Source organism: Hakea prostrata, chromosome 1 (genome assembly GCF_041222555.1).
Source record: "Hakea prostrata isolate BN-2017 chromosome 1, UWA_Hpros_2, whole genome shotgun sequence".
Taxonomy (NCBI): domain Eukaryota; kingdom Viridiplantae; phylum Streptophyta; class Magnoliopsida; order Proteales; family Proteaceae; genus Hakea; species Hakea prostrata.
This window is the reverse complement of record NC_142600.1, coordinates 73,953,270-73,975,364: the sequence shown is the minus strand read 5'-3', so window position 1 is coordinate 73,975,364 and position 22,095 is coordinate 73,953,270. Positions and strand designations below refer to the sequence as shown.

Genomic DNA, 22,095 nt, shown 5'->3' with positions numbered 1-22,095 from the left:
AGCATTATTCTAAACCAAGTTATGTAAACTCAAACTCAAAATAAACTCAGAGGCCAAAAAATTGGAGTTCCAGACTGGAAGCAAGAACCAGAACTTCTGCTGTCATTGTGTGTCAATTGGTAGAGAAACACAGACAGAAAGCCTCCATTCATGGCAGACAATAATTAAAGAAACTTCTGTACTACAGAACGAAATTACAAAGAAAAAGTGATACAATATGAGCAAAAGAAAAATTCAGTCCAAGGACCACTGGTAGTCTGGTAGTCTGGTACATATATGATACAAAGCTGACTGTGTTAAAATATTTCATTTTTGTGGTAGGCCCTTAGTCAATTTTAATTAATGTGCTTAACTTCACTATCAGTAAATATGGTTATTCATGTGCAAGTGTTTTGGACAACATGCTTATCTATATAAGAAACTTTAAGAAACTTTAAGAAACTTTAAGAAACTTTAAGGTAATAGAAGCAAACAACATCCCCACCAGCAGAAGCTTTACGCAAGTATTGAAGACCCCAAAAACCCAAGGGGGGGAAAAACACAAATGAAAAGACTCAACCATTCACAAACAAAGACAGAATGAAGCAAGAAATAACAAGTACTTGTGCTCTACCACAGCAGAAATTTTTGAATATTCTAAACATCTTGTTGGAATGCATACCTCAATCCATTTCTTTCTGAAATCCTCACCACAAGGCTTTTGTTCAGGAAATGCGCCAGGTTTGGATAACAAATTACCAGAAAGAGGCACTCCATAAACTTGGCCAGCCTGTTACATAGTTAGAACATCACCCCAAATAAATAAATAACATACTTGTTTCGATGTTCAACTTGAAACTCCATATGTCAGAAACCATGTCTGACAGAAAATTACATTTATAAAGTTTAATTGTTCACAAAATGCACACGAATGCATTAGTAAACATGCAAAGATGCAGAACGGCATCAAATACATGGAACCATGAACCAGAAAATTATCAACTTAAAAAATATATATATTTATATCCATTACCTTACGCTTTTGAGCACGAGACTCATTGATAGCTCTAAGATTTTTTCGAATTCCCTGAGAAAACCAAAAATCCAAACAGTCACATTTCACGGAAACGAAAAAGAAAGCAAAGGTAGATTAGTAGATTTGCAAAATTTTAACCCAAATGAGAGTAATTGATTGCAAATGGTTTCTTTATGTACACCAACTACATATAAGTTATAACCAAACGGACGAAGGGAATTGGTACATGAAACTCCCACCCCCCACCACCCAAAAAGAATCAAACACAAAGACCAGAGGGAATTGGATATTTTTATTCTACTCATGAGTCATGACCCCTTTCTTGATAAAAAATTTATTATAAATAATGTACCAAAAAGGATGACTTAGTGGCTATGCTGGTTGTGGTTTAAGATTGGATGCACACACTTACGTATACATTAAGCTTTGTTCAAGATCAATGGCCATCCTAAGTATGAATCTAGATTTAGCCAGACATGTGGCCTAATTTGAACCAGTAGAAGGATGCCTTTGAATAGAACTAATTTACACTGGCATATTACCCGTGCATCAAATATGATGGGCTAGAACAATCATATGGCCAGCCAAATATTAGTCCACCAGCCTTGTATTTAGACCCCTCCAAATGTTTTCTAAAATATAGGTCTTAACTTTTATGATGTGCTTGGCTTTGTCAACTCCAAAGACTGGTCTGACACTAAAACATGTGCATTTCAGGTTTACAGAGGGAGATTAGCATTAATATAAAAAAAAATGTGCAAGTTTAGCTGATAAACTAATGTACCATAATCACATGTACATCCAAATGGAAACTAGTATGACGTTACTTGGCAGCAGGAAATATTAAAGTGTTATTAAAGATATGTGGTTACCCTTATAGACTTCACCAAAAGAAAGAAGAAGGAGAAAAAAAAAGTCCAGCCTCAAAGACAAGCATCTTCTATGAAATAGGATAAAAGGTTTTGTCCAAGAAATATGAAATCAATAGCAATTTTTCATTCACAAACTAGTCTCTTTTTTGTGTTCTTTTAACCTTAGTATGCAGAACTTATGACGCACATGCACATTACATGATGCATTCTTTGAACATTGAATAGAAGGACCCATCTTAATATTAGGTGTCCTACCTATTTACTGATTTAAGAGTGTTCTCACATGAATAACATGTGCATTTAGTCTAAATGGTCCCCAAACTGAAAATTCAAACTCCCACCTTTTCTTCTGGCAAATGAAAACAATATAAGATATCTCATGCAACGTTATTTAAAGCATAAATCCAAGAAGATATTTATTAAAGATCACCCATAAAGGTTTGTGAAATAAATAAAAACATTAAACAACGGGTAATATGATAATAGTTGAATGCATCACACCATGCATACTGAATCAAAATAACACAAATAAAAAAAGCATTACCACTTGACAGACAATGTTTAACCAAAGAATCTTGGCTACTTCTCAGTTTGAATTTAAGTACCTCTTTGCATTTTAGGATAAGAGGCTTTGTAAAACTTCCATATTGAGATAATAATATTTCCCTGGCTTCCTGGCACACTCAACAAGTAATACCAAGTAAACTGTCAGAGCCACTATCAATGTAGCATGTTATAAGGAACAAGTAGCCTGCATGGCAGCACGCTTAGAAACCAAAGTTTATGCAACATGACTAGTTCAATTGGATATAGTAATATAGTAATACAAGATACTGTGCCTAAATAATAACATGCATACAATATTAAATAGGAACCGTTCCAGATGAACTAACTTCAAGAAGAATAGGCGTCCATAACATGCATGTGCAACTTCACCAACAGGATTCCTTTTGGGGAAGTTGATTAAAAAAATGTCACTTGAAAATGGAGGCCTGTGGCATGAGAAAAATGCAGCCTTAATAGGATTCATGCAAAGGTGAAAAATAGCTCCACAGAATGTTCTGTTCTCCCCATGGTCAATATTTATAAATGAGATTTGGAGTCAAACAGACCTCCCATGTTCCTGCTTCTTTTGATAGTTGATTCAGATTCATCACTACAAAATCAAGGTTATATAAATATTTTTTATCTAACTACTTTCAGGAATGGTATAACGGATCTAACAACTTCCATTAGGGTTATAAAGGATTAGCTGAATCAATTTATTATTTTCATAGAAAAGTACATCAACGACCTCAGCACCATCCAAACTAATGAGTCAGGCAGTCAGCTACATGGATCCAGACAAAATAAGGTAGGAAAAACTGAGGTCTAAACTAAAAAAGGAATGAAAAGATGAGAGATGAAAAATAGAAAATAACCAAAAAAAAGAAGAGTAAATCGGAGTAGACGCAGCCCAGTAGGTCAGGAACTAATATCATATAATTAGGGGCTGCAATGTACATCCTTACCCTCCAATGGGCTCTATCCAAGGTCATACTTGGAAAAAGACCTAGACTATGTATGTCCTTCCTCACTACTATTGCCAGGGTCATTTTAGGCCTCCCCCTAGCTCTTTTTAAGTCCTTCAATTGGGATCGTATCATTCCTCCTTACCAGGAAGTCCCTAGGCCTCCAATGAACATGACCATACCACCTCAAAGGACTCTCTTGGAGTTGGTCATTGATCAAGGCAACTCCCAAGTCAGCTATAATAGGTTCATGATGCAGAATCACAATCTTGGACCAACCAAAACCCAACTGGGTTTCTAGACGAAGATGGACTGAGTTCAACTTGAGTCATGACTCTGGTATAATTTTAGGAATTTATATTTTGAGAAATAATGTTTTTAGCTTATTTAATTTTAGAAGTTAGGTTCGTAGGATATTTGATTTTCTAATTATTTTTAGTTTCCTCGTTTGAATTAATGTCTTAGTTAGAGAGTTAGTCTTAATTTTTTAGTCTTTTTATTTTCTGCATATATGACATAATCCCCCATCGTTAGACAGAGAACAAAAATATGAATTCACTCTATGTTTGTGAGAGCCTACCTGACTAACGTGTGCATTTGCATTGTTAAGACCCCAATTATCTCCCTAAAATATCCAGCGAACTACCCTCTCTTCGCCGCTGCAAACTACTGGAATGGACACCAAATGTAGATCTCAACTAACATACAAGTAAACAAATGGAACTACTAATATGAAATTGGGAGTTTCCTTTACAATTCACCCCATAATGCCTTCCCTAACAAAACCTAGTGAACTCACCCCAATTCACCATTGCAAGCAAGCTTGCCCAAAACACCTAACTCATTTCCCTCCCCCTTTCTAATTACAATTTCACACCATATAAACCCCCCATAGTTGTCAAAGCGTCCGCCTAGGCGGTAAAGCAGTTTTCAACCGCTTTTTTTTTAACCGCTTAATTGACAACCAAGGCCCAAAGTGACTCCAAGGCCCAAAGTGACATAGAACCTATTTTTTGCTCCAAGGGCGCCGCCCCCACACCCCCGCCGGCAACAGAATGTGAAGCATAAGCCACACTCAACATCAAGAATCAATGAATCAATAAATGCCTAGGCAAACGCTTTGACAACCATGGTTTGATGAGATGAACTTATGTTTGTGTTCTTTTTTTTAATTATTTTTCATAATTATGATTCTTGAATGCTTTTTTTTTTTTATGAATGTGACTATTGAATATTTGTTTAGCTTATTATAGAAAGTATTTGTATTGAAAAGTAGTTTAAAAGTAGTTATATACTTATATTGGAAAATTTTGACCCAACCACTTTGGTCGCCTTATTGCTACCTAGACGCCGCTTTATCGCCTAATTACCTAGACAAGACAATCGCTTTGGTCTCCTTTCCGCTTTGACAACTATGAAACCCCCCACGAACTACCTTCCCATGTGACCTTCCACATGAATTATTTCATTACCCCAAAACTACCCTTGTTTTAGAACCTACAAGTGATGTCTTAATGTTGGATTCTATTAGGAGTCTAATAAGAGTTTGTATAGGAGTTAAATTAGAGATTGCATTCATGTAAACTTTTATTCCTTGTAATAGTCTACTTTCCACTTAATTATAAATAGAGGGCTTGAGATCATGGATCAATAAGCCATTCTACTACAATCGTTTATTTCAACATGGCATCAGAGCCTAATCTCAATTAGGGAATTAAGAAAAAAAAGAGAGAAGAGTGTCGAACTTACTTCCTCTGCCTCTCTTGCTGTCTTTGTTGTAGAAAAGGATCGAAACCCATCGTTTTTTTCTAGCAGTTCTTCAAACCAATCTCTGTCGTAGAAAAGGATCAAAACCCATCGTTTTTTTCTAGCAGTTCTTCAAACCAATCGATTCTTCAAACCAATCGAGTAACCATCGAAACTCATCGCCCTCTCTGGCTGATATTCATTACCGCTGCATTCAAATCGACAACACCAAGAACAGAAAAAAAGGGAAAGAAGAAGAGAAGAAGAATCCTGCACTACCGCTGCAATACCGCTGCTCCTGCAACCTTTTTTTTCGCTGATTTCTCTGATTTCTCTTATTCTTCATCTGAAGCTTGCGATTCTAAAGCCTGGTTCTTCATCTAAGCCTTGTGATTGAGGTTCTTCGATTGGGATTCTGCCTCAAGATTCTGTGATTGACGTTCTTCGATTGGGGTTGTTCTTAAAGCCTGCGATTGAGGATTGATTCTTCATCTGAATCACTTCGATTAGCCCAAACAAAATATATGTTTGAGGGTTATTTTGGTAAATTTGCATTGCAGGGACTTATATGTAAATTTGTATAAGTTCTGAGATTTATTTGCAAATTCAGATTTTTAGGGACATAATTGTCATTACTGGGGGGGAAAAAAAAGAGAGAAAAAGGTAGATCTGTTTGGGTTGTTTGGCTATTGCATTCTGCGACATTTCTGTTACTTCGAAAGGGTGAAGACTGAAGAACTGCAGATAATTTTGTCAACATGACAACTATTGATGGTACCGCCTTGACCACTGCTTCCTCTATTACCCATACCAACACCTACCTTGCTACTTCAGGTAAAACCTTTACAAGCTTTCAAGCTTCTTCAGTTTCTACTCCTTGGATCATTGATACAGGAGCTACAGATCATATGACAGGTTTATCCTCCTCTTTCTTACAATATTCTCCAACTTCTGGAAAATATAAAGTTCGAATTGTTGATGGCTCCTATTCTTCCATTGCTAGAAAAGGGACCATTCAGCATTCTCCATCATTTTCTTTGTCTAAAGTTTTACATGTTCCCTCTTTCTCTACTAACTTGCTCTCTATCAGTAGTCTTACACATGACTTGAATTGTAAAGTGACTTTCTTCCCATCTTACTGTGTCTTCCAGGATCTGGTCACGGGGAAGGAGATTGGACGTGGTAAACTAGACAATGGACTTTATTTGCTCGAGCCGATTGGAGAATATACGTCTGCTTTTACTACATCTTCTAATCCGGTCCATTCGGTAATATCAGACCTTCATCAGTGGCACCGTAGGCTAGGTCACCCCTCTCTAGGAACTCTTAAGAAAATATTTCCTTATTTGGTTTCTTCTTATAATGAAAATAATTTTTTTTGTGAAGCCTGCATTTTTTCAAAACAGACCTGTTCTACTTATTTACCTTCTCTTCATAATAGAAAACCTATTCCTTTTATGTTAATTCATACTGATGTGTGGGGTCCCTGCCGACGTGTGTCTATTACTGGGCATAGGTACTTTGTTACTTTTATTGATTGTCACTCTCGTTCTACGTGCATTTATCTTTTAAAACAAAAAAAATGAGGTTTTCCGATGTTTTCGTGACTTTCATAATATGATTAAAACTTAGTTCAATGCCACTGTGAAGATCCTTCGTAGTGACAATGGCACAAGTATTGATGGTGAATTTCAAAGATATCTCTCTGATTCTGGCATAATACATCAGAGCAGTTGCCTTGATACGGCTGCCCAAAATGGGGTTGCCGAAAGGAAGAATCGGCATCTCTTAGAGATAGCCCGTTCCATTATGATTTCTATGAATGTCCCTGACCAATACTGGAGTGAGGCTATTCTCACTGCTACTTACCTTATGAATAGGATGCCCAGTAGGATACTTGGTTTTAAATGTCCTAATGAGATTCTTCACGGAGCCTCTTCTTTTGTTATTCCCCCAAAGGTTTTTGGATGCGTATGTTATGCTAGAATCACAGACCACCAGAGTAATCTGGCTCCCCGCGGCCTACGCTGCATATTTTTGGGGTATTCTGCTACTCATAAAGGGTACAAATGTTATCATCCTCCTTCCAGGAAAACCATTGTATCCATGGATGTAATTTTTCATGAGTTTTGCCCTTACTATACACCTCTCCAAGGGGAGAATCCTAGAGGAGAGGTGTTTTTTCCAACTCTAGATCTTCCTATCACACACCAACACAACTTAAGAGTCCCAGAAGAGTTTCCTGACTTGGGGGAGACTTCGGCCAGTATACCTGAGGACTCGAATCCTCCCCCTTCGATTTCTAAACCATGTGAAGAACCTAGCCAGGGGGAGACCACTCCTATGAGACACACTATTGGGTCTTTCAAAACCAGATTGACTAGAATAAAGAGGTGCAGACTTATCAGAGGAAGAAATACAACCGGCTAAAGCAAGTGGAGAAAGGTGATACGTTACCACTTCAGTCTCCTGCTCCAAAATCAGATTCTACTGAGGTATCTTCTTTCAATCTTTCTATTGCTGTTAGAAAAGGGGTCAGATCTTGTACTCAACATCCCATAGCTAAATTTGTTTCTTATAACTCTTTGTCTGACTCCTATCGTGCTTTTATATCCTCTCTGTCATCTGTATCTGTTCCTAAAAGTTGGCAGGAAGCCTATGCTGATAAGAGATGGAAGGAAGCTATGGTAGAGGAAATGCAGGCAATGAAGAAAAATGACACTTGGGAGCTGATTACACTTCCTCCAGGAAAAAAACCAGTGGGCTGCAAATGGGTATTTGTGGTTAAACAAAATATGGATGGATCAGTCAACAAGTTGAAAGCTAGACTAGTTGCAAAGGGGTTTACCCAGACCTATGGGATTGATTATCAGGAGACCTTTGCCCCGATTGCGAAACTAAATACTGTCAGAGTTCAGTTGTTAGTAGCTATGAACAAACACTGGAACTTGCACCAACTAGACGTAAAGAATGCCTTCTTACATGGGGAGTTAGCAGAAGAGGTCTATATGGAAATCCCACATGGTTTTTCCGATGACAATACTGCAGGGAAAGTCTGTCGGTTGAAGAGGTCAATATATGGGTTAAAACAGTCTCCTAGATGCTGGTTTGGACGCCTTCTGAAGGCAATGACTTCTATTGGGTACAAGCAAAGCAATGCTGATCATACACTATTTGTCGAGAAGTCAGGTACTAACATCACACTTCTCATTGTTTATGTAGACGATATTGTCATCACAGGGAATGATGGTGAAGAAATTCAAAAGTTGAAAGACTTTCTTGGCAGAGAGTTTGAAATTAAAGATCTAGGGAAGTTACAGTATTTCTTAGGGATTAAGGTGGCTCGATCAAATAAAGGTATATTCCTATCCCAAAGAAAGTATGTCCCAGATCTATTATCAAAAGTGGGAATGTTGGGGTGTAAACCAATTGATACCCCTATTGAAGCTGGAGCTAAACTTAAAGAAAAAGAGGGAGAACCAGTGGACAAAGGAAGATACCAAAGGTTGGTAGGAAAGCTTATTTACTTGTCCCACACCAGGCCAAACATCGCTTATGCTGTAGGGATAGTGAGTCAATTCATGCATGATCCATATTTAGCTCATATGAAGGTTGTTACTAGAATACTACAATATATTGAAGGGAACTCCTGGAAAAGGAATACTTCTATCACCCACCGATAATCTAAAAGTAAAAGCATACACTGATGCAGACTGGGCTGAATCTCCAGCCAGGAAGTCAATTTCAAGTTACTGTACCTTTGTTGGAGGTAATCTAGTTACTTGGAGAAGTAAGAAACAAAATGTGGTAGCTTTATCTAGTACCGAAGCTGAATATAGAGCTATGGTTCGTGGAGTTTGCGAGCTACTATGGTTAAAAGGCTTGCTGCAAGATATTGGAGTCCAAGTTCCAAACCCTATGATGTTATATTGTGACAACAAGTCTGCTATTAGTATTGCTAATAATCCAGTGCAACATGATCGAACCAAGCACATTGAAATTGACAGGTTTTTTGTCAAAGGAAAGTTGGAACAAGGGCTTATCTGCATGCCTTTTGTAAGATCTGGAGACCAAGTAGCAGATGTTTTCACTAAGGGTTTGAAAGAAAGAGATTTCCTTCCTATTGTAGGCAAGTTGGGCATGACTAATATCTATGCCTCAACTTGAGGGGGGAGTGTTGGATTCTATTAGGAGCTAATAAAAGTTTGTATAGGAGTTAAATTAGAGTTTGCATTCATGTAAACTACTATTCCTTGTAATAGTCTACTTTCCACTTAATTATAAATAGAGGGCTTCAGATCATAGATCAATAAGCCATTCTACTACAATCGTTTATTTCAACACTTAACAATACTTCCACCCTAATGTTTCATCTGCCCTCAAGGCGAATTTGCGCTTGCACCCAAGTCCACCATGTTCCCATTATAAACCTCCTCTGAAATTGCCACTTGATCAACCTCCTCATCATGGACCATCAGCACCTTAAGTTGTTTGTAGAGGAACTGATGGGTCTTAGAGTAGGGTGTGTCACAACAGAAGCATAGACCCTGATCCATCTTTGTTTTGAGTTCCTCCGGGGTTAACCAACGAGAACACTAGTTCTTTGCTGAAGAGGTCGCCGCTGCCTAGGAAGAAATTAGGGACAATGAAGGGCTAGAAGGTGTTGAACTTGGTTGTGGTTCGGTCCGGTCAACCCAGTTGGGTTAATCCCCACCCCACTGACGTTTCCAGTCGTTGGTGGGCTCAGGCCCATTCACAGTTACAAGTTGATATTAACAACCCAGCGGGCAAGTGGTTGGACAGGCGAAATGGGCTGCACCATGGTGGGTCAATGAAGGCCTTTAAGGGCCCGTTTCTTGCTTCCACAAGCATGGGCCAATTCCTAAGTTGGAGCAACCCGTTGGGTTTGAAAAGTTGGACTTTGGCATGTACCTCATGGTCCTCATCCGCCAAACCCAAAAGAAAAGCCCCACAAAGCATTCTTCGTCTCGACACCGCCATGCCACTACAGCAAGAGTTTCAAATTTCTCCTTGAAATCACTGACGGTTCCACTTTGTCTTAAGATTGATCAGGGCTTCTTGGGGGGTCTTCGATTGAGGCGAGCCAAAATGATGCACAAGAGCTTCTTTCAATTCTTCCCAAGAAGACATTGATGCATACAATTCCTAGAAGCACAACCAACTGAGAGTAGGGCCATCAAGACACAACGTCGCCGCCCTAAGAATCTCTTCTCCTTCCAACCTGTAGAGGTGAAAGTATCTCTCAGCTTTAGCAATCTAGCCCCAAGGGTCCTCGCCAACAAAAATCGCCATCTCCAATTGCCATGGAGCGAAATCTCTAAAGTTCCCACCCTCGTCGATGATAATCGGATGTGCACAACCACTTGGTTTTGCGTTTGCCTAGTTGCCAGCGGTGGTATTTTGGTGCTCCTCCCAGTGTCACTTCGGCCATTGGCGAGTAGAATTCTAAAGCTTTTCCACGCACCAGGTACATCCTAACTTCAGATCTGAACTCAGTGTTAATTTGCTGATACTTCTCCATTGTTGATTTATGAGCTCGAGCCTGGAATCCATTGCAGCAAACTGGTTCTGGATCTCTCTCACTGTTTTCTCCATTTCTTCCACTCTTGCGTCCGTTCTCCCTCTAGTCATACCCTAGGATCCAAATCGCTCTGATACCAAATTGTTAAGACCCCAATTGTCTCCCTGAAATCTTCGGCGAACTACCCTCTCTTCACCGCTGCAAACTACTGGAATGGACACCAAATGTGGATCTCAACTAACACACAAGTAAACAAATGGAATTACTAAAATGAAATTGGGAATTCCCCTTACAATTCAGCCCACAAGGTCTTTCCTAACAAAACCCAGTAGACTCGCCCCAGTTCACTACTACAAGCAAGCTTGCCCGAAACAACAAACTCATTTCCCTCCTCCTTTCTAATTACAACTTCATGCTATATAAACCCCCACGAACTACCTTCCCATGTGACCCTCCACATGAATTATTTCATTATCCCAAAACTACCCCTGTTCTAGAACCTACGAGTCATGTCTTAACATGCACTCTTCTTCCCCCCCCCCTCCTTTTCTTTCTGATGCAATATCTCCTTCTGCTTTCTTCCTGTTCTTCTAGACCACCTTCTATGAAAGCCAACCATAGCACTCCTATCCCAGGTCTACATTATTTGGTATAAAAGCCAAAGCTCCTACATCTGTCACTGTGAATCTCTCTCACCCCGCTCTTATTCTTCTCTTCTGTTACTGCTTCCAGCAGTTGGGAAAGGAAGCACAACTCTGTTGAAAAAACAGCCATGTACCCCTCACAAATCCCCTTTCACCCTTTAATGAAAAGCCCCTTCTCCTTCATCTCAGTTTTCTTGGTTCCAACAGAAGCAGTTGAAAAAAGAAAAAGTGAGAGAGCAGTGAACAAGAGGCATAGAAAACCAAAACAAAACGGGAAAAAGAAAAGGAAAAAAAAAGAGCAGAAAGGTTTCGTGAGAGAATTAGCAAGGGAAAAAAACGCCTCAGAGAAGATTAAGAGATACAGTCCTTAAAAGAAAAAAGCAGAAGAGATAGAAGAAGAGAACCGTAGAAGACATAAGAAGCATATGTGGTTGGAAGAACCCATGGACTGGTGATTCATCCCTCCATCACAAGCAGTAGCTCCCCCTCAATTTTCATCTATTTTCCTCTGGCACAAGAGAGACAAAACCAAAGAAAAGAAAGAAAAAAATTCCAACCCTCTACGGTACTACACCCTTCCAAAACTCCTGTTCTTTCCTTTCCTTCTCTATTCTAATCATTCCTAAAATACCCCACCCCTAGTCATAAACATCCTTTTTATTTCTCAATTCCTTTTTAAAACTTTTCAGAATTACCCCTCCCCTTTTACTTCAATTATTTTCAGTCCTGAAATCTCTTTTTTCCTTTCCAAGTTTACCCCTCCCTCTAGGTTACATCCTTCCTTGTGCTTTTGTACTCCATTAGTTACAATTCTGCCATCCACTTATAGGTTTCCATTTCATTACAGTTCTGCCACCCTTTTAAAGGATCCATTTTACAAACTATTCTGCCACTGTTATCATAAATCTACAACATGGAAATTGATGATTTATTCCTTTAGATTCAGGATGGGTTCTGTAAAATGCAAGGAGAAATTAATAACTTGATAACAAGTCTTTGGGAGATTGCCAATATTCACAGCAATTCCTACGATACGATGCCAAGCATGCTACAAGATGAGTCAAATGTGGAAACTGACAACGACGATCAAACTGATGTACATGGTCTGATCAACTTTGAGATTAAATTCTGGTTCTTCTTACTAGTAATGGTTCTTGGATCACTGACCCTACTAGTATCAAAGCCGAAGTCGTTTCTTACTTTACTAATCTCCTCTCCCCTGCTTCCTTCCCTCCCCGCTCCCCTCTCCCTCCTAATCTCCTCAACAAATTCATTGATCCTTTCTCCGTTGCACCTCTTCTATCGATTCCCTCTTACGATGAGATCCTCATTGCTGTCCGTTCCCACAAGCCTAATCGAGCCCTTGGTCTTGATGGATTCAGTATGGGCTTCTTCTCCTCTGCTTGGGATATTTTTGAGGAGGATCTTGTCTGTGCCATTCGTAGTTTCTTCCTTAACCCATCCCAGCTCCCCTCTATTAACCAAATTTTCCTTTGCCTCATCCCGAAGAAATTGGGGGCTTCCTCCCTCTCGGATTTCCGCCCAATCTCCCTCTGCAATCTCCTCTACAAATTCACCTCGAAAATCCTTGTGAACCGCCTCAAGAAAGTCATGCCCAACCCGGTTAGTGCAAACCAAACCGCTTTCATTTCAGGTCATAGAATAGCGGACAACATCTTCCTTTGTGCGGAGATTGTTCGTGGTTTTGACAAGTTTTCCCATTCTCCGGCTGCTCTCCTTAAGGTGGACCTCCACAAAGCCTTCAATTCTATTTGATGGGACTTTATCAATGATGTTCTCACTGCTATGGGGTTCCCTCCTTCCTTTATCCATGGGATTGAGATTTGTATCTCCTCCCCCTACTTCTCCATTATCACAAATGGATCCCCTGCTGGGTTCTTCCCTTCCCGTGTTGGCATCTGCCAAGGCTGCCCCCTTTCTCCCTACCTCTTCTCCTTAGTTTTAGAAGTCCTCTCCCGCATCATCCAGTCCAAGACCGATCAGCTCTTGATCTCCCCCATCCCTAAGTGTAAATCCCTGAAGCTCACCCATCTTGCTTTTGCCGATGATCTCAAAAGCCAACCACTCTTCCATCTCCTCCATTCTTTCAGCTCTCACTCTTTTTGAGTCCCTTTCTGGCCAAAAGGTTAATCTTGACAAATCCACTATTTTCCTCACGGGAGTCTCTGAGCCTCTTCGCTCAAATCTCCTTCATCTCTCGGGCTTCAAGCCTGGCTCCTTTCCTGTAGTCTATCTAGGCCTCCCACTTATCCCTGGCAGGCTTTCCCGCCGCCATTGCTCCCCTATGCTTGATCATATCCGTAAGAATCTTCATCTCTGAAAAAGTAAGCTTCTATCTTTCACGGGTAGAGTGGAGCTCATTCGTTCAGTCCTCCAGTCCTCCTACCTCTACTGGTGTGGTATATTCCCTATCCCCAAGTCCATCATCTTGGCCATGGAATCCCTTTTCTGTGCCTTTCTCTGGAAAGGTCAAGAATCCTCGCAATTCCTTCCCCCCATTAGTTGGTCAAATATTTGTCAACCAAAATCATAAGGGGGTATTGGTATTCGCCACATCCATGAGGTCAATTTTGCTTCTCCTTAAACTCATTTGGAAAATTGTTTCCAAACAAGATTCTATTTGGGTTAATTGGGTCCAATCCTCTATCTTCAAATCCAATTCCTTTTGGACGGTTCCCATCCCTTCTAACTCTTCTTGGACCTGGAGGAAGCTCCTCCTGTTGAGGCCTTACGCCCTCCGCGCTATTTCCACCCATATTTCTTTTGGATCTTCTACCTCTTTCTGGCTTGACTCGTGGCATCCGATGGGTATTCTCTTCTCTCTCCTTGGCCCCCGTGCAACCTATGAAACCCGTATCCCCAAAGCTACCCTCCTGTCCGCATTTATCACCAATGGTTCCTGGGCTCCCCTCCCCCATCATAGTCTCACTCAAGTATAGAATTCTCTCCCCCTATTCTATCTTCCCCCTGTGACCTGTTAGTTTGGATCCCCTCCCCTACCAATTCCTTTACCACATCCTCAGCTTGGAACTTTCTCCGATCCCATTCCCCCTTGCCCCCTTGGCCTCCCCTGGTTTGGTTTAAAGGTCATATCCCCCCGTCATTCCCTCACCTCCGGAGAGCCCTTAACCTAGCCCTTCCCACCCAAGCTTTCCTTATCAGTCGCCATACCCCAACCAACCCCAATTGTACCGGCTTGGAGAACCTTGAGCACCTATTCTTTACCTGCCCTTTCTCTAGTTCTCTTTGGAGAAGAGCCCTTGCATCCATATGGCTCCGCTCCCGTCGTTCTTTTGGTTTTGATCGTGACTGGTCTTGGGTTTTGAAGAACTTCTCGGGTACCTTTATCTATGATCGAATCGGTAAGCTAGTTTTTCGTGCCTCGGTTCACCATATTTGGTGGGAGCGTAATCTTAGGCGATGGACTTCCAAATCCCGTTCTCTAGACACGATTTGGAATGCCATCCAATTTGATGTTACTGTTAGGCTCCTCTCTATTCCCCATCCCTCGGTTGCTGACACCCCCAAGGAACAGGCTCATTGTTGTCTCCTGAGGTCTTAGCTCTGCTTTCCAGCCCCCTATTTTGGGACTTCCCCCCCCTTGACATTGCTCTGCTTCTGCTGCTTAAATTATTTAATCACCCCAAAAAAACTTTGGTATCCGTCTTCCTCCCTCTTTGCCCTCTCGTTTTTGTGGTCTCTGGGTGTTTTTGTTATAAAAGTCGTGGGGGAGTTCTCCAACATCCACAGAGTTGATACAAAAACCACAGCTTTGGACTGACCCAAGCCCAACTGGGTTTGTAGACCAAGATGAACCAGGTCTAGCTTGAGTCATCAGTCTACAAGAATTTTAGGAGTTTATATTATTTAGGGAAATAATGTTTTTATTTTATTTTATTTATTTATAGGATAATTTGCTTCTAGTTACTTTTGTTTTCCTAGTTTGAATTAGTAACTTAATTAGAGTGTTAATCTTAATTTACAACTCATTTCATTTTCTATATACATGATGTAATTCCCTATTGTTAGATAAAGATAGAAATTATGATTTGAGTTTATCTTTGTGAGAGCATGGATGGCTGGCAGGTGCACGTCCACCTTTCTTTCTCTTAATCCTCCCTCCCCCCCCCCCAAAACACCCCCAAAGAAACTCCTCAGCCGATAACTCTTTCCCCTTTCTTCCTATTCTTCTAGTTCTCCTTCAGTGAAAGCCCACCATAAGAGCCCTATCCCTGATTTGCATTAGTTTGTTCCTTACTTTGTCCTTCTTAGTTTTCTCCACACATTGATCTCAATATCCTCATCTCTTCTACACAAAAGGTTCTCAAGGTGACCCTTCTTAACAATACGCTCTGCCCCATACATCATAGCCGGTCATTCTATGGTCCTTCAGAACCTTCCTTGAAGCTTTGAAGGAATACAATAGTCACAAAACACTCTAAATGCATATCTCCACTCAACCACCCAATTTAATTCCCTCATATCACCTTCTTTCTTTATGCTTGAACCCAAATATCCAAAATAGTCACTTTCCTCAAACACCCAGTCGGTATCCACTACAGTGTGACTAAATAACGAATTATGAATGATGTTCATGTTACAAGTTCCATACTAGGAGAAGAGGTAAGGGGCAAATTTCTCACGAAAGCAGTTGTACTTTGGTAGAGCATCTCAGTTTAAGTCCAAGTGACAATACCTTTTATTCAAGTCATGGCATCTTCTAAAAGATCAGGAAAAATCTTATACCTATAAGAAATCCAATTCCTGATTCATCGAGGCACCTGATTTAGCTTACGGATTTTTTTTTTTTTAAATCCTATTATGGTGATGGTGACTAAAACAAAATATCAAACACGTAAATCATGAATTCAAGCATAGTTAAAGTAGAGGCCTACGCAAAAGGTAAAGTAGATTCATAATGGAAAAATACTTAACTATTTTTTTATATAAGAACATTAATAAATAAAGAAAATAGACCAAAAGAAACAGAATAAGCGGTGCCATATGCAGTAACTGAAATCTGACATCACAGCAGAAGTTCACCTCAAGTCCATCAACGGTCTCCTTGTACCCAGATTGTATGTTCTCACTGGTTAACGTCTCCTCTGGACAGTTAAGAGCTGGAGGGGCAAAATCAGGTGGCCCAAGTCTTGAAAGGAAAGAGAAAGAGAGAGAGAGAGAGGGGGGGGGAGTTTATTAGATATACAATTTCCAACCAACAAATAAAGCACAGGTTAAATTAAAATATATCTTGGTAAAAGGTAGAACAACCAGAGGCTCTGAATGCAATCTTCTGTCCAACTCTAATTAAACTGCAACAATGGTATATAAAGAAAGACAAGAATGCCAAGAAAACAAAATCCTTTCTACATTTTAGAACTCAAAACCATCTTTGAAGTATCCAGGGGGAATAACCCAAAATAATTGCTGCCATTTATATACCTGCAGTTTAGAGGCTCATTGTCACACTTCAGCTCGTATGGAATTATTGTTGATGACTGCCTGCAAGATCAAAAGTCTTAAGGAATTGATGCCTAAAAACACCCAAGATGGTGAGCACTGAGAAGACAAAACAGAACAATCTAATAGGAACAAAATCATGATTTTAGAAATGAAGATGATTAAAAGACAAGAAGTGAGTTGAAACTGAATTAAATGGATTTCACAAGATGTTGGAAATTGATTCATCTAACAAGAACGGTAGGAATTTATGCAACCAGGTGAATATCGCATTCTCTTGGAAACCAACAAAGGAGAACTCCTGAGCAAATTCTGATGTGAACCAGATTCAGGACCACCCAAAGACGGCCCATGGAGCTTACCAGTATTCTGCAGCCCCAACAGCAACCTACGCAATTTCATCCAAGGATCAGGGTAATTTCGTAATTTTGCACATTTTCAACAAGTCGAAGTTAGGGTTTAGGTGGGTCCCTTATGCTTGTGGGACCCTAGATCTACTTTTATTAATAAATTTGAGTCCTTATTTATCAAGTTACTAAATAGTCCTGATTAGAGTAGGCCTAAGTTGTGAAGGAGTCCTCTAGAGTTGTCCTACTTCTTACAAGGAATCCCTATCTACTCTTAGAATTCAAACTAGATTCCTCTAAAGTAAGTTATGAAGGTTCCTTGTGCGAGTTAAAGTCCTAGTCAATCAGGAGTTTTAGTTTGAATTAAACTGCAAATTAGAGTCCAAGTTTGATTTCTTTCAATAGGCTATAAATAAGCCTTCTAGCATGGTAATCAGCAAGTTGACTTATGAATAAAATATGATAACAGTGTCGGAGGCAAGCTAGAAAGGTCATGGGTTCCCTAGAGGGGGCCTGCGGCTTCTTCCAAGTGAGAGACTTCGGCAGAATTTTCTGAATTCCGGCATTCTTCTTCAAGTCCCAAGTAAGCATGCTTCCCCTCTCCCACCCAGTCCCTTCTCTCCTCTCCTCTCCCTTCCTACCAGTAAACCTTCCCCACCCCTTTAACCCTATTTTCTGAAATTCCAGCCCCTCCCCTTCCATCTTAGGTCACACCCAACCCCTCCAGCAGCCTTAGGAACCCTCCCCCACCCAACCCCTTCACTATTACTTAATCCCCTACCCTCCCCTAAACCTATTCTACCATTCCAGCCCTTCCCCCTTAGTTTTTCTTCTTCTTTTCTTCTTTCCTGCTTGCGGCACATATCGAATCCCGGAAAAATAAAATTCAGAATTGCTGCAAGTGTTCTAAGACCAACAGGACCCTACCCCCTTGACCTAAACCCTTCCCCTTTTAGAATTAGAACCCAGCTACAATATTCTACCTTTGAGCCTAGAACAGAACCTTTTTCCTACATCTAAACCCTAAATAGGAAACCTCAATCCTCTCACAACACTTCCTTTCTTTCTTTATTTCTTTTTCTTTCCTTTTTTTTTTTTGGGGGGGGGGGGATGAGAAAGAGTGAAAGCAACAACCCTAAGTAGACTCGTAATGAAAACTAGTAAAACAATTCTTCTCAAGATAGGAAAGCAACAACTCAGTGATCTACAACCCTATTTTACATCTCCCCAATAGAAAAGACAACTGGATAATTCCAAGTGATTAAATAAATTTCCATCTCCAATTGAACCACAACCAAACTTGAACCATTGTGCCTCCACTCAGATTTGAGTGGCGCACCATTGATGTTCCCATTTCCTTTAATTTAAATCTATATTCAGTATGCAATTGTCATTCAAAATGACACTAAACCAAATGAGCACAAGGCAGCCAATATTAGGTTTCCAACTTAAATGAATAGAAAGAAAGCTGCAAATGCTAGACTATATTAACTTCATATTTCCCTCAAATAGTATTCAAAAGACGTGGCAACATCTTATTTCAAAAGACGTGGCAACATCTTATTTATAGACCTAACACCAAAATGAGCATTGTTTCCACATGATCATTTATAACAAAGTACCAAGCGTAGAAAATTAGGAATTAAACTTGTCGGGGTTGGGAGGAGGCATCACTGTCAAAATTATGTATCAGAAAGACCATGATAAAAGAACATGATAACTCTCCTACATTGTATTTAGGGGGAAGGGGGGATCATGGTAAAAGTCGTGTACCAGAAAGATCAAGATAGAAAAATAACAGTGGATGTGCTTCTAGCGCAGTGATGGTAGCCTCCTTTGTAGAGACACTAAGTCCAAGGAGGTCATGGGTTTAAGCCACAGCCCCTACCATACCTTCCCCTTCCCCCTGCGCCCCCCTGGGCCTGTGCTCCCCTAGTCACTATGACCGGTTGACAATGCCCCCCACTCAAAAAAAAAATTTAAAAAAAAGGATAGAAGAACGACATAACACTGGCACCTTGAATTCAAAGAGAGATTGGACGATGGGAATGAAGAATCAGCTCTGGCAGTATCCCTTGCAGATGTTCCACCAACTGCACTGTTACTAACTCCACCACCACAGCTGGTAGCAGAATACCTTTGCATTTCTCCCTGCAATCACCGGCATACTGCCTCAAGCATCTCAACCACTGTTAGAAGCCATTCAGGCTACAATAGATTTCAAAGTGTTCCCAAATATATCCTGACCATTAAAGTTCTGGGTCAACCCCCCTACAGAAGCAACAAAAGCAAAATAAGCTCCAGGGATTCAAGTCAAACGAAGTCTTTTCTTTAAATGTCACAGGAGTAGAAGCAAATCTTCCATGACCGTTACTCAAAGATGAGGAAAGGAAATGTTCTCCGGTCTTCCCCCTTATGAAACTTTTAAGTTTAGTGAAAAGCAACAGTTCCCCAAGTCCCAACAGATACTGTGTTGGTAACTCGAGCATGAGAAAAAGAATAAGAAAAAATACAGTACTATCATTTCCGTACAACATGAATCCAATGGCCAAACGCGACTCAGGGAGCAAAAGTGTGCATATTGCAGATTTGCAGTGAGAGCCCTTCAATCCAAAATGCAAATTAACCGGGATTTATGGTGTAAAGGCTATTGATATCTAAGGAGATGTAATAAATGAACATGTATGAAACCATTTCGTAACAGTTTTAAAAATGTTATAGCTCAATTTCAAATGTAAAAATCAACAATATCATACGCCAGACCAAGTACGAATAAATATAAAACCCAACAAGTTAGCTTGATAAGGGAATAACATCCTAGTATTATAGCCAAAAATTAGAACTTTATCAGTTCAGGTCACCAATTTAAATAAATAGCTCACGTTTTTTAAATACTTTTCAAAATATGAATTCAAATCCCAGGTCAGGCTCAGACACACAAGAAGCAGCATGGAAATCACTCTCACCGAAAAATTACAAAATTCTACTAAAAGAGTAGCAATTTTAGTCGAAGCGAAACAAGCTCGTTTTTCCCCCCAAAAGAGAAGAAACAGAGAGAAAATGTTCGAATCTACAATGAAAACATTCAAACAACCAATTTCGCGGCAGATATTAGATTCAAATATCAAATCTGAAAACACTTACTACTGCAGTTTAGTATATCCAATTCAGTAAAACAGAGAAAACATGAAGTTTAAATCACTATGTAGACAAAATATGGTTTTTATGAGATCAAAACAGGGTGAGTGAAAACACAGTGAGCTAGGGTTTGTAGAAGAGACAAATCCGTTAAACTCAGCAGCCGAAGAAATGATCATGGAAACAAGAACAAGAATGTCATACCTCCGAAAGATTCAAGTAAAGAATCACAGATAGGATTGAAATTTGAAAGAAAGAAAGATATAGAGGAGAGAGAAATAAGGAGAGAAGAACGTAAAAGCTTCCGAAAAAGCTTCTCGTTCTAGTCTTTGACTCTTGGTTTGCTCATGATGACGACGACGATGCTCTTATGTTGGTTGCTTCCGGTATTAGATAAAACAAGAAGAAGAAAATTTGGATGTTTGTTTAAATAAATTTATACTTGGAAGTGTCTTTTTCACAGTTTTTAACTCAAAAACTTTCCTTTTCTGATTACCTTCCGTGCCAGAAGAAACCGTCACGACTCTCAAAAATAAAATTTCAAAATGTAAATACTTTGATTCGAAAAAAAATTTCATAATTTTTGTTAATCGTATGTAAATCTTATGAGTCAACAAAAAATGTTTCTTTGTTGTTTGTTATGGCTGAGCCATATTATATTATAACTATTTTAGTGATTGACTAATTTACCATGAGAATGGACAGTTATTATGTAAGCAGTATAATTGTTTCTAGTTATGGCTATTCATATGATTGATATTGATATGAGATGAAGGGTTGTGAATAAAAAGATAGCCTCATTGATTCAAGTAATTATTTACTCAAATGGGTATTTTTATCATTTTCAGGGATTCAATGGTTGGATTCGGTATATCATTTGGTATATATGGTAAAATCAAAGACATAGATAATCAAAATGTTGCCTCAGTTGGTAATGACCAACATCTCTTATTGCGATCAGGTCAAGGTCCAATTTGCCTTCATGGTATATCTAATGACTCTCACTCCCAATATGTATAAAAATTACTATTTTAAAAATAAATAAATAAAATCATACTACATTTATTTTTTTGGTAAAAAATAAATTTAATCATTGACATCAGTTGTACATCCATTAATGTCATAATTACACAATTGCTTCAACCAAAGATCGGAAGTAGGCCAATAATAGGTGACTCAACTGAAATGGTCAATTGGACTGGGAAGTCGGCCATGCCCGATTTTGATTCGAACTCTCGGCTACCAAAACCTAAAGATCCGCGGCGGTTAGCTTTAGTGCCTAGTCTTTTGTTGTTAACTACAAAACTAAGTGAAGTTCATTTTCAAAAGGATGGTCGTTTTGTTAAACATCTAACCCAACAAGTAGTACTAGAACTAAACAGTAGGTATTGAGACTCTATGTATCCTTTGTACTTAAGTTAATGACAAAAAAATATTGGATGACATATGAGACATTTTTTTTCTTCCCATTCATTGGCATTGGAAAAATGCAAAATGTCTGTCTTACAAAGATCTAACAACCAAGGAGTGAATTGGGGCCAATCAGTCCTTCCTGCTATGATAACTATCTTCCAAGCAAAAAAGTGTTCTTGGAATTTAGGAAAAAGAACAAGAAACAAAATAGGAAGGTAGGATATTGAGGGATACCTGGGCCTGCTAGAGAAGCATCCAAATGAGCAACTGATAGTCACTTTCAACCATTAAGCAATTGACACCTTCGGCAGCAGCTAGTAGTAAACCATCTCTAATGGCCAGTTCTTCTCCTTCAAAGGGGGAGGAAAAGGAATATGGGGCTGGTA

General features: G+C 39.6%; 1 protein-coding gene across 1 annotated transcript in view; it reads right to left on the bottom strand.

Moving 5' to 3' along the window:
• Positions 1–20,677, bottom strand: part of LOC149029981 (mediator of RNA polymerase II transcription subunit 12-like) — a 31,988-nt gene extending 11,311 nt beyond the window's left edge. The window contains exons 1-7 of the mRNA XM_089142304.1: positions 20,501–20,677; positions 19,176–19,429; positions 16,794–16,853; positions 16,395–16,500; positions 2,493–2,561; positions 1,013–1,066; positions 662–769 (exon numbers count right to left, since the gene is read on the bottom strand). Coding sequence (XP_088998430.1) covers positions 662–769; positions 1,013–1,066; positions 2,493–2,561; positions 16,395–16,500; positions 16,794–16,853; positions 19,176–19,303 — 525 coding nt within the window. The 5' untranslated portion in view covers positions 19,304–19,429; positions 20,501–20,677. The remainder of the gene's footprint in view (positions 1–661; positions 770–1,012; positions 1,067–2,492; positions 2,562–16,394; positions 16,501–16,793; positions 16,854–19,175; positions 19,430–20,500) is intronic.
• Between the last annotated feature and the right edge of the window lie 1,418 nt (positions 20,678–22,095).